General features: G+C 38.0%; 1 protein-coding gene across 1 annotated transcript in view; it reads left to right on the plus strand.

Annotated features, from left to right (window-relative positions):
- The first annotated feature begins 5311 nt into the window (after positions 1–5311).
- The window catches only part of EIF3H (eukaryotic translation initiation factor 3 subunit H), a 112413-nt gene continuing 99331 nt past the window's right edge, over positions 5312–18393 (plus strand). Inside the window, exon 1 of the mRNA XM_072603242.1 lies at positions 5312–5596. Within this exon, the coding sequence (XP_072459343.1) occupies positions 5462–5596 (135 nt within the window). The 5' untranslated portion in view covers positions 5312–5461. The remainder of the gene's footprint in view (positions 5597–18393) is intronic.

Here is an 18393-nt window from a genome sequence, read left to right on the forward strand (position 1 = left end):
TGGAACAGAGCAGATATACAGTACGCAGTACTGTGTTATAGTAACATTGTGTTTGAAAAATGTAAATATTTAAGCTTTGGGGGTAATTTTGAATACATTAAATTAAAAAAATGTTTTGCACAAATAAAACCAATGCAGCCAAGATTAGAAGGAAAACAGAAAACAGGGAAATTTTTATAGACAGTTTCTCAGATAAAGGTCTCATATTTCAAACCTATAGAAAACTTTGTGAAATTTATAAGAATATGAGTCATTCTCTAATTGACAAATGGTCAAAGGATGTGGATAGGCAAATTTTCTATGAAGAAATCAAAACTACATATAATCATATGAAAAATGCTCTGAATCACTATTGATTAGAGTAATGCAAATTAAAACAACTTTGAGATATCATCTCATATCTACCAGATTCACTACAATGATAGAATGGGAAATGACAAATGTTTGAAGGGATGTGGAAGAATTGGGGCATTAATACACTATTGGTAAAACTGTGAACTGATCCAATCATTTTGGAGTTATGCCCAAAGAGTTATAAAACTGTGTATACCCTTTCACCCAGCAGTACTACTGTTGCGTCTGTTTTTCAAGGTGATCATAGAAAAAGAAAAAGAACCTATATATTATAAAATGCTTATCGTAGCTCTTTGTGGTGGCAAGTGTGTGTTCATCCTTTGTTGCTGAAGAAGACCATGCCATTAGAGAAATAATGATATGACTTGCACTTGACTTTGTTTTGAGTGAGGGAGGGCTGTGCAGGTCACCAGCCTCACTTCTCCTTCAGAGCCATCTGAATCTAGTGACCAGATATTCATCAGGATGACTGGAGATGACCCAGGATGAGGCAATTGAGGTTAAGTGACTTGCCCAAGGTCACACAGCTAGTTTGTGTCAAGTGTCTGAGGTGAGATTTGAGCTCAGGTCCTCCTGACTCCTGCACTGGTACTGTATCCACTGCATCACCTAGCTGCCCCTTTGTGGTGGCAAAGAACTGGAAAACAAGGGGCTGCCCATCAGTTGGGAAATGTCTAAACAAGTTGTGGTATATGATTGGAGTGGTATACCACTGTGTTGTAAGAAATGATGATTTGGTTGATTTTAGAAAAAACAACATGGAAAACCTTGCATGAAATAATAAAAAGTGAAGTGAACAGAATCAAGAATTTGTTGTATACAGTAATAGCAATATAATTTGTAGAATACTTGTGAACAACCAAGTTATTCTGAGCACTATAAATATTCAAACCAACCAAAAAGGACCTATGAAAGAAGACATTATCCACTTAAAGAGAAAGAATTGATAAATATAATAATTTGGTTTTATATATATATATAGAATTGATAAATATAATAATATGGCTATATATATATGTATCTGTGTGAAATGGTGGTATTCTCTCTCATGTAGGGAGCGAGGGAGACATTTTGTAACAAAATGAAACAATGAATGAATAAAATAGATAAATAAAAGTCATAGCTCATGGTTACTAGAAGTCTCTCTCTCTCTCTCTCTCTCTCTCTCTCTCTCTCTCTCTCTCTCTCTCTCTCTCTCACTCTGAGTCATCATGATGTTTCCCTTAGGTCCCAATGTAGAAGATGATACCAGCAATTATTGCTGCAGGGGTACTGATAACACTGCTGCTGATGCCTCTAGGAGCTACAGAGATTTCAACCTTGAAAGTTCAGGTCATCACTTCCTCCAAGGGGTCTGGGGATAGAAGAAAGGAAAGAAATTTTACCTTGCCTCCACCCTAGTGGGCAAGTACCACTTATGACTCCTTTACCATTGGATTTGACCACTACTAGACTCATTATTGCTTGAATCTATGATTCTGTATTGGCTTGATGTATTACACACAGGACCAGAGGTGAAACTGATTCTTTCAGCCAAGCATAAAACATTTTCTGTCATCTCTTTTTATCCAATGATCAAAGAAACTCACTCCTCCTCAATTGAATAGGGACTAGTTCACACCTTTGATTGATTGATTGATTCAATTAAAAGAAAATCCAGGCCTTTTGTGTTGTCTTTAGTGGGGATGTTAGTAAGAAACTCTCATTCTTACACTGTTTTTACTTTTTATTCAGTCCAGTATTTTAATCTACTAAGATCTTTTACAATTTTGACTACATCATCCAGCATGTTAGTTGTTCCTCATAGTTTTGTGTCATCTGCAAAAACCTCATAAGCATGTAATCTATACCTTTTCCTAAATCATTGATAAAAATATTAAAAAGCACAGGACCACTCAGGCCCTTCACCTTTTTTTCAGGATTATACTGAATAACTGTTGAGCACTACTTTGAATTTGCCCATTGAGCTGGTTCTAATCAACTTAACTATATTGTTATCTATTCTATATCCTTTTCATCTTATCCCTCAAAATAGCATGGGAAACTGCCAAATACTTTATTAAAATTTAGGCAATCTATATCCATAGTACTCCCTTGATCAACCTGTTGATCAAACTGTTAACTAGTTTCAGCCATTTCCTACTTTTCCTGATCCTATTTGGGATTTTCTTGGCAAAGATTCTGGAGTAGTTTGCCATTTCCTTCTCCATCTCATTTTACAGATTTGGGAAATGAGACCAATAGGGTTAAGTGACTTGCTCAGGTTCACACTGCTAGTAAATGTCTGAGGCCACAACTAAATTCTGGAAGTGGAATCTTCCTAACACTAGGTGCCCTGGGTTTCAGGGTAGTAAGCACTTAATAAATGTTTGTTGTCTTGACTTAAAAAGACAGGATATAAAAGTCTCTGATTTCAAGGTGCTTATATTCTCTTGGAGGTGGGGGGGGGGGAGGGAATATAATCTCTCCCCAGGTAAATCCATATAAAAACAAAAATTATACAAATGCACACATATACACATGTATATAATACATACATGCATATATCAAATGCAAAGCAATTTTTAAAGGGGAGTTCACTAATAGTGGGGAGATTAGAAAAGGTCTTATATTGGATGTGACACCTAAACAATCTTTTTCTCTCAGTCCCTGTGGAACCCTTTTGACACTGCTAAGGTTTTCCCGGAACTTTCATCATCCTTCATTCTCCAGGCTTCCCCACTGTGTTCCTGAACTGACTCCTCATGTCCTTTTTCCCCCTTTTCAATTCCCTTTTATGTGTTATCATCCCCCAATTACAAGGGAAAGATGTGTATTCCTAGCATTTAGCACAGTGTTTGGTATATAGCAAGCTCTTAAGAAATATGTGTTTAGGTTTTCTGATGACAGTCTGGTGAGCAAGATGGAGAAATTTGGGCAGAATTATGAATCTGGAGCTGTTTGAATGACTGGACCCAATATTGTTTATAGTTATTTATCCATGATTTAAGACTATCCTATTCCTTTTTATTTCATTTCATAATTTTTAAAATTCACTTTTATTTCCTTTAATTTTTTCAATGAATTTATTATTTATTATAGGCTTAAGAAAAATTCTAGTTTGTTTCTGGTGCTTCTGTTTGTAAGAGCTGAATATATTTTCCTTTCAATATTTTCCATTTCTGCTCCTTTTAATTCATATTATTTATTCCTAATTTCTTAACATTAATTTGTTGGTAGCTTTGAGAGTTAAAATTTTTTGAGGGTTTTTTCCCCTCAAAACTCTTGGCTTTTCTGTTGCTATTTCAGAGTAGCTAGACTCTTTTTAGATTTTTATTCCCCCACTTTCAAGGAAGTTGGATTGAATGCAATTTCTGGGTCTTTAGTCCAGTGAGTTCTCAAAGTTTTTGGTTTCAGGTTCTGTTTATACTCTTAAAAATTACTGAGTACCCCTCAAAGAGTTTTTGACTGTGTAGGCTATGTTTATTCATATTTTCCATATTAGGAGTTAAATATTTTAGCATTGTTATGAAAAGCTCTCACCTCACAGGCTCCCTAAAAGGGTCTCAGGACCCCTCTTTCTGTACACCCTTTGAGAACTGCTGTTAAAGGGAAATGCTCCAGGGATCTGTCCAAGGTGCTAAGCTGTTTAATTCATGCATGCTCACCAATTTTACAGATCACAGGGAAGAGGGATGACAGAATCGGGGTTGAAAAGATCTCACCAAGCAAATCTTCTAAGCAGTCTTCACCTTAGTTTCTTAATCTGATAAATGAAGGATTTGGACAGCTAAGATACCTTCCAAATTCAAATTCTCTATGATCTTAGATCAAGAGAGATCCAAGAGAAGGAACACTTTTCATGAACTACATTCCATTAGAATATGAGTTCCTTGAGGAGAATGACTATTTTAGGCTATTTGACTTTTTTTCTTTGTATCCCTTTGTGTGAAGGTAAACTTTGTATCCCTTCGTGTGAAGGTAAACTTCGTATCCCTTCGTGTGAAGGTAAACTTTGTATCCGTGTGAAGGTAAACTTCGTATCCCTTCGTGTGAAGGTAAACTTTGTATCCCTTCGTGTGAAGGTAAACTTTGTATCCGTGTGAAGGTAAACTTCGTATCCCTTTGTGTGAAGATAATGCTGGGGATGGCAGGAACTTACGGAGTTCACACAGGCCTACCGAAAAAGCCAAAAAGTCCTCCAAATAAGAGTGAAGGTGATGTTCAAAAGAATGGATTCCAAATCCCAGTGTTTTAGGTTCACAGATAATAGAAACCAGACCGTCCCGCAGATCATTTAGTAGCACAGTTCCTGGCACACAGTGGATAATGAATAAATGATTGTTGCATCAAGTTGACAGGCACTTACAAATCACTTAAAACCTAAAATTCAGTTAGAATAATGACATGCCAACGTGCTAAATTCTTAAAGAGATCCTTTGCAAATGGTCAGGTTCCTCCTTGCAAATTTTTAGTTACTGATGGACTCTCTATTGCCATCGCCACAGAGTTAGATCTGGGTTCAGATCTCATCTGTGATACGAATTTGCTCTGGGATCACGGGCGAGTCTCTTTAATCTATGTGAATCTCTTTATTTTCTCCATCTGTAATTAATACTGTAATAGCTCACACGCTCTGGTGAGGATCCAACACACGTATATCCTAAGTATAAAGTGCTTTGTAGACCAGAGCTCTACGTGCCCGTCGGTCATCATTACTAATAAGTGTTCTTCCGGAAAGGCTGGATGTAGAGGACATTCTTGTGGAGGATGGAGCAGGACTGGCTGACCATGGCTCCTGAGAGCCTGGGAGGATCCCGGAGGGATCGCAAAGTGGACAGCTCTCCCAGACCCTCCAAGGTAAAAAGCGTGGTCAGCAGGCGTCCAGGAAGTCTTCCCCACTCATGCCCCGCCCCCCACGTCATGCTCCGCCCCCGCCCCGCCTGGCCTTCAACGGAGCGCTGAGTGATGCGCAGGCGCAAACTCTAGTTTTCCGCCCCCAAGGTCGTCCTCCCACGCCTTCCAGAGCCCACCCCTTCTTTCGCGATTCCGTAGTTTTACGTAGCTCCGAAGGGTTACATCCGGTTCCGGTCTCCCACGTTTCTCTTTCCTCCGGTCCTCCACTAAGATGGCGTCCCGTAAAGAAGGTACTGGCTCTGGTTCCGCCAGTTCGACTTCTACAACCGGCGCGTCGTCGGGCAAAGGAAAAGGCAAAGGCAGCTCGGGAGATTCGGCCGTGAAGCAAGTGCAGATCGACGGCCTGGTGAGTGAGGAGCTCTCCGGCTCCACGTGCACGGGAGCCGGCCCCTCAGCCTGCCTTTGGCTCGGATCCTTGTCCGGCCCTTGCGTCCCGGGCCCCCGGGAGGGAGGCGAGCGCGGTCCGGCTCTTCTCCTCCTCCAGCTCTCTGGGGGCGCGTCTAGACTGCGTGTCCCTGACGTCTCTCGAGGAAGAGCAAGAGAGTTGGAGCGTGGGCGGAGAGAAATGGCCAGAGTTGGGGCTTGGCCTTTAAAAAAGTTACTTTTATCGATCCCTTCGTTTTTACGTCGCCTATATTTCTTCTGTGTCTTCCCCGCTTTTTTTCCCAGTATCCTTCCAAGTCATAAAGAATTTAACGAGAAAAAACATCGAAAAACCAACACATCAAAAAACCTGAGGAAGTATGCCATTATTTTCACTCCTAGGGCCTCTTACCTCCTCCGACTCTTCCCCCTCACCCCCCCCCCCCATTTGAAGAAACGTTGGAGGGAGGGCTCTTTTCATCCTTTCTTTGGGGCCAAGCTTGTTTTTCTTTATTTTTCACATTAGCTTAAGATGGTTTTGTCGTGGTGATTCGCGTTGTTACAGTCATTCTGTGCGCCGTTTTTATTTTTTTTAAATATTGCTTATTTTTACATTAGTTCACCTAAGTTTTCCCAAACATCAACCAGCAGATTTACGTTAAGGAGAAAAAATATCTTGTGAAAATTAAAATTGAGTACCCTGAGTTTCTTTGTTTTTTTTCTTTCAACAAGGAAAACTTAATTCCTTTTTAAAAAATTCATGTAATTCACACATAAATTTCGTTTGCAAAATTCCTTATACATAGTAGGCATTTAATAAGTGATTGGTGATGACAAATAACCTTAAATCTGTTTAGGTGCTAAGGTAAGGTAAAGTCTGGAGTTAAGAATATAGGTAGCTATACAGTACACCAAACCAGAGAAGAGAAGGACCAGATAGATTCGACAAAATGTTTCTTTAAAGTTCAAGCGTATTCTCTCTAATAAGGATGTTTTTCTTAGATTTTGTTTTGTTTTGGTTTGATTCATAATTACGGTAGTTTATATTTGTATACTGTGGTAGCTTTTAAAATACTGATGGGTACAATCTTATTTGCTGCATTTAACTGTCCTTTGAATTAAAGGAGTTGGTGGTGCTCTCCCAACCTTACAGTGAATAAACTAACATTCAAAAGGTTTGTAATTAGCTGGATGTCACAGAGCTAATAATGAATATATCTAGAAGCCAGATTTTTCTCATCAGCAAGTATTTCCACTGTGGCTTAACATTCTTAGGTTCATAGATTTCTAGTATAACCTCCATACTTTTACAGATGAAGTAATTGATGCCTGGAGAGAGGAAGTGACTGCTGAAGAAGGTCAGTTTATTGACATTTATCAGATGTTTACTATGTGCTAGGAACTGTGCTAGTTTCTGGGATACAAAGAAAGGTGAAAAGTCTCTCCTGTCAGAAAGCTCACAATCTCATTGTAATGCTATCTGTTTACTTTAGGATACACAGCTTGGGAATTCTGAATTATATAATTTAGAGATAATTTTAAAAACATTAAAATAATTTTTAAAATAATACATAGGTTTAGAGTGGGCAAGTCGCCTCAGTTTATTCTATAAAATGAGGATAATAATGAAATCTGCCTTCCAGAGGACTGTCTACAATGAATGCCTCTGCTTCCTTTCTTCTCATTCTTTTCTTAATATTCTGCAATCTGGATTTGGACTTAATCAACTAAAACTGTTTTCTACAAAGTTACTAGTTATCTCTTAATTGCCAAATCCGACGACTTTTTGTCAATCCCCATATTTCTTGAACGCTTGACATAGTAAATAACTCTTCTCTTTGGTACTTTCTTGTCTCTAGGTTTACTGTCTCTTGGTTCTTCTCCAGTATGACGGTTCTTTTTCATTCTTTGCTTGATTTTCATGCAGATCACACACACTAACCTTGGGTTTCCCAGGGGCTCAGTCCTGGGCCATCTTTTACGTTTCTTCACTTGATGATTCTTCTCAGCTCCCATAGCATTCCATTATCATCTTATGCTGCTGATTCTTAAATCTGCTTATCCAGCCCTAACTTCTCTGCTGATCTTTTGTCTCCAAGTCTTATATTTGATGTCATATTTTTTAACTGTCTATTAGAAAACTCAAACTGGGTCCTCAACATGTCCAAAAAAGGAACTCTGACTTCCCCCTCCTTATCCAAATCAATAAACTCTAGTGACTCCCTTTGCTTTCAGGATCAAATATAAGCTCCCTTTGTTTGGCATTCAAATCCCTTCATAAGCCTGGCCTCTTCTTCTTCTTCTTTTTTTTTTTTTTTTTTGGAGAGGAGAAGACAAGGCACTTGGGGTTAAGCGACTTGATAAAGGTCACACAGCTAGTAAGTGTCAAGTGTCTGAGGCCAGATTTGAACTTAGGTCTCTCCTGACTCCACGGCCAGTGTTCTTCACTGTGCTATCTATCTGCCCCATTTTTTAAAAAATTTTATTTTAAAACTAAGGACCAGAACACAAATACAGAATAGAGAAAAGAAACAAAAACATATCATTAAATATTGGAACTTAAATACAAAGTAAGAAAGAAAAAAAAGCATGTCATGTGCATTGCAGAACTAAGAAAGGATTCAAAATATGTAACAATAAATTTTCATTTTAAGAAAGCCTGTATGATAAATAATACACATTGTGTTGAGAATTGTCCATCTTTTCTTTGCTTCTTTGTGAGTTTTCTTTTGTTCTCTGCTGTGCACTTTTTCACTTTTTTCCCCCTCTCCACACCCCCCAGTGGGCTACAATGAAGTTTAGATATGTTTCTCTACAGCTGTAGACATATGTGTATATATGTACATATATAGACGTATACTTTCCCAAACATATCCTACTCCTGATGGTTGTTTTTATGTTTGTGCATATCTCTTGTTTCCTGTCTCTCCTGCCTCCTGTACTTTACTTATACCCACTACATTGCCCTCCTGTTACTTGCCTACTCCCCTTCCAAGGAGCCTGGCCTCTGAAGTCTTCTCACACTTCATCCCTACCTACTCTGAGATCCTGTGGTATTAGCCCAGCTCTGGGCATTTTCTCTAGCCTTTTTCTCACCTTCATTTCCTGACTTCTTCAGTTTAAATCCTACCTTCTACAAGAAGAAGTCATTTCCAGTCCACTTTAATGTTACGTCCTTTACTCAGTTGATTATCTCCACTTTATCCTGTGTCCGTCTTGTTTTTAGGTAGTTTTTTCATGCTTTCACTATTAGACTGAGCCTTTTGCAATTGGTCTTTTTTAGCCTTTGTATTTCCAGTGTTTAGCACAGTGCTTTGCACATAGTAGACTCTTAATAAGCCTGAGACTGTCTATAAGTTCAGCCAAACTCAAGTGGAGTATGCTTATAAGCATAAGACTTGGCTGTATAGCTTTTTTGCATGTAGTTGTTTTGTTTTTGTGTTTTTGCATTTTGTTTTCCCTGCTTGAGGGTATCTGCCTTTCTTGTACTGTCAGCATTTAGCACAGTGCCTGGCATATTGTAGGTACTTATTAAATACTCATTGACTATCAGATTGGCAAATATAACAGAAATGGAAAATGACAATTGTGAAAGGGCCTGGAGGAAGACAGGCACACTGATGCACACAATTGGAGTTGTGAATTTTGGTCCAGCCTTATTGGAAAACAATTTGGAACCATGCCCCATGGACATACCCTTTGACACAGTTTTACCGCTACTGGGCCCATATTCCAAAGAGAAGAAAAATGTACACATATTTGTGACAGATCTTTTTGTTGTAGAAAAAAATCAGAAAAAAATTGAGGAATAGGTTTATAGAAATAATTAAATAGTATTATGCTATAAGAGATAATGAAAGGGATGGCTTTAGATAATCTGAGAAGACTTGTATACATTCATTGATGCAGTGAAATGAGTAGAACAGTTTATACAGTAAGACTATGTTGTAAAGGATATAACTTTGAAAGACTTAAAAATTCTGGTCAGTGCATTTGCCAGACAGAATTCCTGAGTAGTCATCCTAGGAAGACTGACATGATGAATGATGGATGCATGATGCAGTTTGCAGTTTAACATTTTTGGACTTTGTTGGAGCTGGGGTTTTTGTTTGTTTTTTGTGTGGAAGATCCGAGGCAAACAGAAGTGGATTACCTTTGAAAGTACTGAAAGAGACATGCTGAATATATTTGTATTCAAAAATGTATTTAGTAGAAATTCATGGTTTCTTTTATGTTTTCTACTTTGTAAGTGGATATGTCCCCTTTTTGTTTGTTAAATTTAGAACAAAAATAATTTAAATTGTACACAAAAGAAATTTTCAAAAGGAGGGTCATTGTTAAATGTAGTTGTTTTGTGGCCCCACAAACTTTGAACCCATGTAAGACCATCAAGCTTAATCAATGTTCCAATGACCAAGCGGTTCCCCTATCTCTCTCCCTTCTCCTTGAGTCTGAGACACAACTTTGTTGAAATTAGGGTCAATTAGTAAGCATACAGTGGCCTCTGAGTGTAAGTGAAAGGAAGAGTCAGTCTTTAAAGGCAGACGTTGTTTTCTTGTTTTAAGAAATTGCCACAACCACCCTAATATCCAGCAACCACCACCCCTCATCAGTCAGCAGCCATTAATGTCTAGGCAAGACCCTCCACCAGTAAAAAGATTATGCATCATGAAGGCCCAGATGATAGATAGTTTTTTTTTTTTTTAGCAATAAAGTATTTTTTAATTAAAGTATTTTATACTTTTAGACATAATACTATTGCACACTTAGAATATAGTGTAGTATAGAATATAGCACTGGGAAATCAAAAAATTTGTGTGACTTATTTTATTGCAGTATGTGTTTTATTGCAGTGGTCTGGAACCAAACCTGCAATATCTTGGAGGTGTGCCTGTGTGTTCATTGGAGGACTTCTGGCAAAGATTGGATGATTTCTTGTTGGGTATGCTGTAGGGGGAATTGGATTGGGTTAGATGGCAGCTGGTAGCCCTTTTTGACTAAGAAATTCTTTGAAATACTAGCAAAATACAAAGTTTAATGCAGTTTACTATTGTACTTACAGTTTAGTCATGAATAAAATACTTTGCAATAGTGCTTTGTAATTGTAAGAATACTTTGTAAGTGTTCTGTAAATGTGAACTTGTTATTAATATCCTTGTTACTGAGAAGCAGGATAGTGTATTGAATCAGTCATAAACATTTGTTAAATGCCTATACTATATGCTGGGGACTTCCGCTAAATGCAAAAAGATAGACACTGCCCTCAAAGTGCTTACAATCTAATGGGAGAGACAACATGAAAACAAATATATACAAAGCAAACTAAATAGGACATAATTAAAAAGGGAAGATACTGGAATTAAGGAGGTAGGGAAAGTTTCTTATAGAACATGGTATTTTAGTTAGGACTTAAAGGAAGCCAGGGAGGACTGCAGGAGGAGCAGTAGGAGGGGAGAGAACATTCCAGTCATTGGGAACAAGCCAGAGAAAATAGCCTGTTTGGAGTTGACAGATAGAGGGGTCTTGTTCGTAGAACAGCTAGGAGATCAGCGTCAATAGATTGATGAGTACATTTTAGGGAGTAAGGTGTGATAAGATTGGAAAGATAGGGGGCTAGGTTATGAAGGGCTTTGGATGGCCACATTTGTATTGGCTCCTTGTGACAATAGGAAGCCACTAGAAAAGTTATGGCCATGATGTAGTTGGGCCTGTGGTTTAGGAAAATGACTTCACTGGCTGAAAAGAGGATGAATTAGAGTGGGGAGAGACTCTTGAGGCCTACAGACTATTAGCAGACTCACAATAATCCAGGCATGAGGTAATGAGAGCCTGAATCATATAGAGGTGGCAGTGTCAGAAGACAGAAGGGGGCATATTCAAGAGATGCTGCAAAGGTGAAATCAATAGGCCTTGACAACAGATTGGCTATGGAGGGTGAAAGATAATAAAGAATCCAATCCAGGATGACTCCTAGAGCCTGAGAGACTGAGAGGATGGTATTGTCCTCTACAGTAAAAGGGAAAAGCAGGAGAGGGGAAGGGTTTAGGGGAAAAGACGATATGTTCTGTTTTGGATATATTGAATTTAAAATGTCTTCAACACATCTGAAAGGCATTTGGAGATTTGAGTTCGAAGGTCAGCAGAGAGATTGGGTTTGGAACTCGAGTCAGGTTTTCTTTGTTTAAATCCCTCAGTAGAATGTAAGCTTCAGTTTTATCTTTGTATACTGAGTATTTAACCCAGTACCTAGCATTTCAGTGTTTGATAAATATTAGTGAAGACACATAGGAGAGTTGAGAAGAAGTAGTGGATTTTTAGCCTGGAGAAGAAAGGGGAGAGGGGAAAGAAGGGCATCATTGCTTATCTAAGTTTTTCAGTCTTTTTCATTGGGTAAAGGGATTAGAAGATAGATTGAACATAGAAGAAGGCACATTTTAGTGAGTAAAAAGAAAACTTTTTCTAATAGCTGTCAGAAAATGTCCTAATGTTGATGTTATTGGCTGTTTTCATGTGTCCATGAAGAGGTTGGACCAGATGAACTTTAAGATCCACTTAATATTTAAAGTTCTTTAGTTTAGATGATCAGGACATGTTTCCTGTCCTCAGTGATTTTAGAAGAGATTGCAAATCGTTGGGCTTCAGTTTCCTCATCTGCAAAATGAGGGGTTTTGGACTAGATGACCTTTAATGATCCCTTCTAGCTTTAAATAAGCGATTCTATGAAGATAAGCACAAGTAATTATCATAAGGGCAGAATTTGACCTGTGCTATAAAAGACAAAAGGTCATGGTTTGATGAGGAAACTGAGACCTAGAGAAATTGTGACTTCTAATGTTTTCTGAAGAGCTACAGCTTGGAAACTTTACCCTACCCATCACAGGTAGTTACACCTTATTTTGGCTTATCTGGCTGATTAGTTTTTGATTTTCTTAGTAGAAAGACCTCTATAGCTTGCTTAGGTAGAGCAGGGATGTTGCAGACCAGATAAACTGGGTGTAATCTTAGAGGAAGGCATTAAGATTAAGGAGGACTGTGAAGGCTTCTTGCCTAAGATAGGACTGTAGCTGAGATTTGAAAGATTCTAGGGAAGCCAGGAGACTGAAATGTGAGAATGATCCAGGCATAGAGAGTAGATCTGATTCCCACTACAGGATACAAGGTAAGTACCATAATAAGCTATAATATTTTGCGACTGCACTGATACTTTTGGGACACCCCCATGACCATATTTGTTTGGTAGCAAACTGCACACATTTCATTGAAGTTGAACAGACTAAAATGAAAACAGTAATTGCTAGTGTATAATATAGTTTATTATATATATGGAATATATATATATATGGTATATATGGAAGTGTGTACTGTAATAGTATTGTTTAACTTTTCAGTTGTGGGTGCCAAAGCCGAAGTCATAGAATAATAATGATTAATGATGTAAATTTAATAACATCTTTATAGAAGTGTAAATTCCTGAGCCCGAATAATAGCAAAGTAGATTTTCATTTCCTTAAGTTAGTATATAAACTACTCTCTGAATAGCCAAGTGACTGCTCTTTTAAAACACAGCATCTTGCAGTTAAATGACGTTTCTTTTCGTACCTCTGTGCCAGCAATCTCCTTATTGTTTTTCAGTCATTCAGTTGTGTCTAACTCTTTGTTACTCCATGGACAATACATGGTATGCTGTGCCCTTCTGTCCTCCAGTCTTTCCTGAAGTTTGTTCAAACTCAGATTTGTTGCTTCCAGGACATACTCTGTCCTCATTTTCTGCTCTCTTTTTTTTTTTAATTTAATTTTTATTCTGATATTTTATTTCAAATATAAAAAGTCAAAATTCTTACACCAATCTTCAAAAGAACACCATGCAGAACAATTAAAAATATTTACAGCCTTTTGTTTCCTTAGTTTGCTTCTTTATACTAGGTTTTGTCAACAGAACAGACTTCTCTTGAAAAACTCCACACTGTTAGGCCAACCCTGGTCCTGGTTCATCTTGATGGCCAAGACGACGACTGCCTTAGTGGTCTCCAGCACTCCCAAGTTCTTAAGTGTTAACAAGTATGGCACTTACCCAACTGGGAAGCTTCAGTTGTGGTTTAGTCTGCTTTCTCTTTCTCCCTTTGCCTTCAATCTTTTCCAGCTTCAGAGTCTTTTCCAGTGATTCCTGACTTCTCATTATATGGCCAAAGTAATTAAACTTCAATACCTGACCTTCCAGTGATAACGTGAATTAATTTAAATATTGACTAATGTGATTTCCTTGCCTTGCCGTCTGAGGGGCTCTCAAAAGTCTTCTCCAGCACCATAATTTAAAGGCATCAATTCTGTCGCTCTCAGCTTTCCTTATAGTCCAGTTCTCACGGCCATACATTACTACTGGAAAAACCATAACTTTGACTTTATGGACTTTTGTTGGCAAGGTGACATGTCTGCTTTTTACTGTCCAGATTTTCATAGCTTTCCTTCCAAGTAACAAGTGTCTTTTAATTTTATGGTTGTAGTTGCCATCTGCAGTGATCTTTAAGCTCAAGAATATAAAATCTCACACTGCTTTCATTTTTTCTCCCTCTGTTTGCCAGGAAATGATGGAACTAGATATCATGATCTTAGTTTTTTTAAATATTAAGCTCAAGCCAGCTTTTGCACTCTCCTCTTTTATCCTCATCAAAAGGCTCGTTAATTCCTCTTCACTTTCTGCCGTCTGAGTGGTATCATTCATATATCGGAGATTGTTATTTCTCCCTACGGTACATTTTGGTTTTAAATTTTGTCTGGCATTTTGCTTGATGTACTCTGCATATAAGTTAAATAAATAAGGTGACAATATACAGCCTTGTACTTCTTTTCTAATCTGCAACCATTCAGTTGTCCCACGTTTGATTTCCAACTGTTGCTTCTTGACCCACGTACAGGTTCTTTGGGAAACAAGAGCATTCGATACTCCCATTTCTTTGAGGATTTGCCACAATTTGTTGTGGTCCACACAGACAAAAACTTTCATGTAGTCAGTGAAGCAGAAGTAGATAATTTTCTGGAACTCCTTTGCTTTCTCCATAATCTAGTGGATGTTGGCAGTGTAGTCTCTAGTTCCCCTGCCTTTTTGAAAGCCAGCCTGTACTTCTGATAATTCTTGGTTCACATATTTTGAAACCTGGCTTGCAGAATTTTAAGTATAACCTTGTTGCCCTAGGCATTGCCCTTCTTTAGGATTGGCATATAAACTGATCTTTTCTAGTCCGGTAGCTACTGTTGAGTTTTCCACATTTAATGGCATATTCAGTGTATCATTTTTTAGGATTTTAAACTGTTCAGCCAGTATCCTGTCACTTCCTGTGAGGCTTACTGTTAGCAATGCTTTACTAAAGCTCACTTGACTTCACTTTCCAGGATTTATGGCTTTATGTCAGTAACCACACTATCATGGTTATCAGTGGTGTTTTAAAATCTTTCTTATACATTCTATATATTATTTTTTTTAAAATTTATATATTTGTTTGCAGTTTTCTACAATCACTTCCTAAGTTTTAAATTTTCTCCCCCTTCCTTTTCCCTCCCTCCCTGAGATGGCATGCAATCTTATATGGGTTCTTTACATACATTCTTATTAAACACATTTTCACATTAGTCATGTTGTATAGGAGAATTAAAATGAATGGGAGAAACCATGAGAAAAAATAAAACATAACATAAGAGAAAGAGTCTGCTTCATTCTGCATTCCAATTCCATAGTTCTTTCTCTGGATATGGATGGCATTTTGCCTCAGTAGTCCTTTGAAGATATTTTAGGTCCTTGCATTGTTGTGAAGGGCTTAGTCTATCAGAAACAGTCTTCGCACACTGCATCTGTTAACTGTGCATAATGTTCTCCTGGTTCTGCTCATTTCACTCAGCATCAGTTCTTGTAAGTCTTTCCAGGTTTTTCTGAAGTCTGACTGTTCATCATTTCTTATAGTGCAATAGTATTGCATTACATTCATATATTATAATTTGTTCAGCCATTCCTCAGTTGATGGGCGTCCCCTTGATTTCCAGTTTTTGGCCACCACAAAGAGTGCTGCTATAAATATTTTTGTACATGTGGGACCCTTTCCCATTTTTATGATCTCTTTGGGATATTGCCCTAGAAGTGATATTTCTGGGTCAAAGTTCTGTATATTCTTACCACCTTTTCTTAATCTTTTCTACATCTGTTAAGTCCCTACCATTTTTGTCTTATATCATGCCCATTTTTGCATGAAACATTCCTTTGATATCTCTTGATTTTCCTGAAGGGATATCTTGCCTTTCCTTTTCTGTTGTTTTCTTCTATTTCTTTGCATTGTTCTTTTAGGAAAACCTTATCTCTCCTTGCTATTCCCTTGCATTCAGCTGGGTATATATCTCCCTTCCTCCTTTCCCTTTAGTTCTCTTCCTTTCCTCAGCTATTTGTAAAGCCTCAGCAGATAGCCATTTTGCTTTCTTGCTATTTTTTTTCTTTGGAATGTTGTTGTTGTTGCTGCCTTCTGTACAATATTGCAAGCCTCTGTTTGTAGTTCTTCAGGTACTCCATTTACCAGGTCTGTTCCCCTGAATGTTTTCATCACCTCCATTACATATTCGTAAAGGATGTTATCTAAATAAGGTCGTACCTATACAATCTAATGATTTTCCCGACTTTCTTCAATTTAAGTATAAATTGTGAAGTAAGAAGCTCACGATCTGAGCCACACAGTCAGCTCCAGGTCTTGTTCTAACTTGACTGTACAGGTATCATCTGCCTTTGGCTACAAAGTATATATCTGTCCATCTAACATTGTCCATGTATGGCTTCTCCTTTTGGGTTGTTAACAGAGTATTTGCTATGACCAGCAAGTTAACTCAGCAAAACTGTGAGTATTTCACCTGCTTTATTTTGTACCCCATAACCAGATTTACCTGTTATTCCAATTATCTTTTGATTGCCTACTTTTAGCATTACAAACTCCTATGATGAATGTGATATCTTTTTTTTTTATTTCTAGATTGTATTGAACTGATTGACTTTGGCCACTTTGGCATCAGTGATTGAAGCGTAGTCTTACATAGCTGATGTTGAACAGTTTGCACAAATAAATTGTTATTTTTGAGATTGTACTCCATCACTTCTTTTTTTTATTATTTTTTTATTTAACTTTTAACATTCATTTTAACAAAATTTTGGGTTCCAAATTTCCTCCCCTTTTGTCCCCTCCCCCCCCAAAACACCGAGCATTCTAATTGCCCCTATCACCAATCTGCTCTCTCTTCTATCATCCCTCTCTGCCCTTGTCTCCATCTTCTCTTTTGTCTTGTAGGGCCAGATAACTTTCTGTAACCCTTTACCTGTATTTCTTATCTCCTAGTGGCAAGAACAGTACTCGACAGTTGTTCCTAAAACTTTGAGTTCCAACTTCTTTACCTCCCTTCCTCCCCACCGCTTCCCTTTGGAAGGCAGGCAATTCAATATAGGCCAAATCTGTGTAGTTTTGTAAATGACTTCCATAATAGTCGTGTTGTATAAGACTAACTATATTTCCCTCCATCCTATCCTGTCCCCCATTACTTCTATTCTCTCTTTTGATCCTGTCCCTCCCCATGAGTGTTGACCTCAAATTGCTCCGTCCTCCCCATGTCCTCCCTTCCATCATCCCCCCCACCCTGCTTATCCCCTTGTCCCCCAGTTTCCTGTATTGTACGATAGGTTTTCATACCAAAATGAGTGTGCATTTTATTCCTTCCTTTAGTGGAATGTGATGAGAGTAAACTTCATGTTTTTCTCTTACCTCCCTTCTTTATCCCTCCACTAATAAGTCTTTTGCTTGCCTCTTCTATGAGAGTTAATTTGCCCCATTCCATTTCTCCCTTTCTCCTCCCAATATATTTCTCTGTCACTGCTTGATTTCATTTTTTTAAGATATGATCCCATCCTCTTCAATTCACTCTGTGCACTCTGTCTCTGTCTCTGTGTGTGTGTGTGCATGTGTGTGTGTGTAATCCCACCCAGTACCCAGATACTGAAAAGTTTCAAGAGTTACAAATATTGTCTTTCCATGTAGGAATGTAAACAGTTCAACTTTTATAAGTCCCTTATGACTTCTCTTTGCTGTTCACCTTTTCATGCTTCTATTCATTCTTGCATCACTTCTTTTTTTTACCCTTTGTTGACTGAGGGCCATTTCATTTTTTCTAAGGGATTCTTGCCCACAGTAGAAGTTGTAATGATCACCTTAATTAAATTTATCCATTCATACCCATTTAGATACTAACATCTAAGATGGGAATGTTTAATCTTTTCATCTTCCATTTGATCACATCCACCTTAGCTTGGTTCGTAGATCTTGCATTCCAGATTTCCGTGCAATATTGATCTTATATAGCATGGGACTTTTCCTTTATTCAACAGCCACATCCGCATCTGAGCTTTGTTTTGGTATTAGCACAGCCATTTCACTCTTTGTACAACTATTTGTAGTTGTCCTATGCCCTTCCCCAGTAATGTGTTGGGTGCCTTCTGATCTGTGGGGCTCATCTTCTGATGTTGTAGCTTTTAGCATGTTAGTATTGTTCCTGGTGTTTTCTTGGCAAGGATAGGTTTGCCGTTTTCTTCTCCAGTGAATCTTTTGTCAGAATTTTCCATTATGACTTATCCATCTTGGGTAATCCTGCATGGCATAGTTCACAATTTAACTGAGTTACACAAGCCCCTCTGCCGTGACAAATGAAAAGTGGGTGAGACATAGTTTCTGGGTAATTAATAATTTATTTCTTAAAAGTAAATAAAAA

The sequence above is a fragment of the Notamacropus eugenii genome, chromosome 4, assembly GCF_028372415.1.
Source record: "Notamacropus eugenii isolate mMacEug1 chromosome 4, mMacEug1.pri_v2, whole genome shotgun sequence".
Classification (NCBI taxonomy): Eukaryota; Metazoa; Chordata; class Mammalia; order Diprotodontia; family Macropodidae; genus Notamacropus; species Notamacropus eugenii.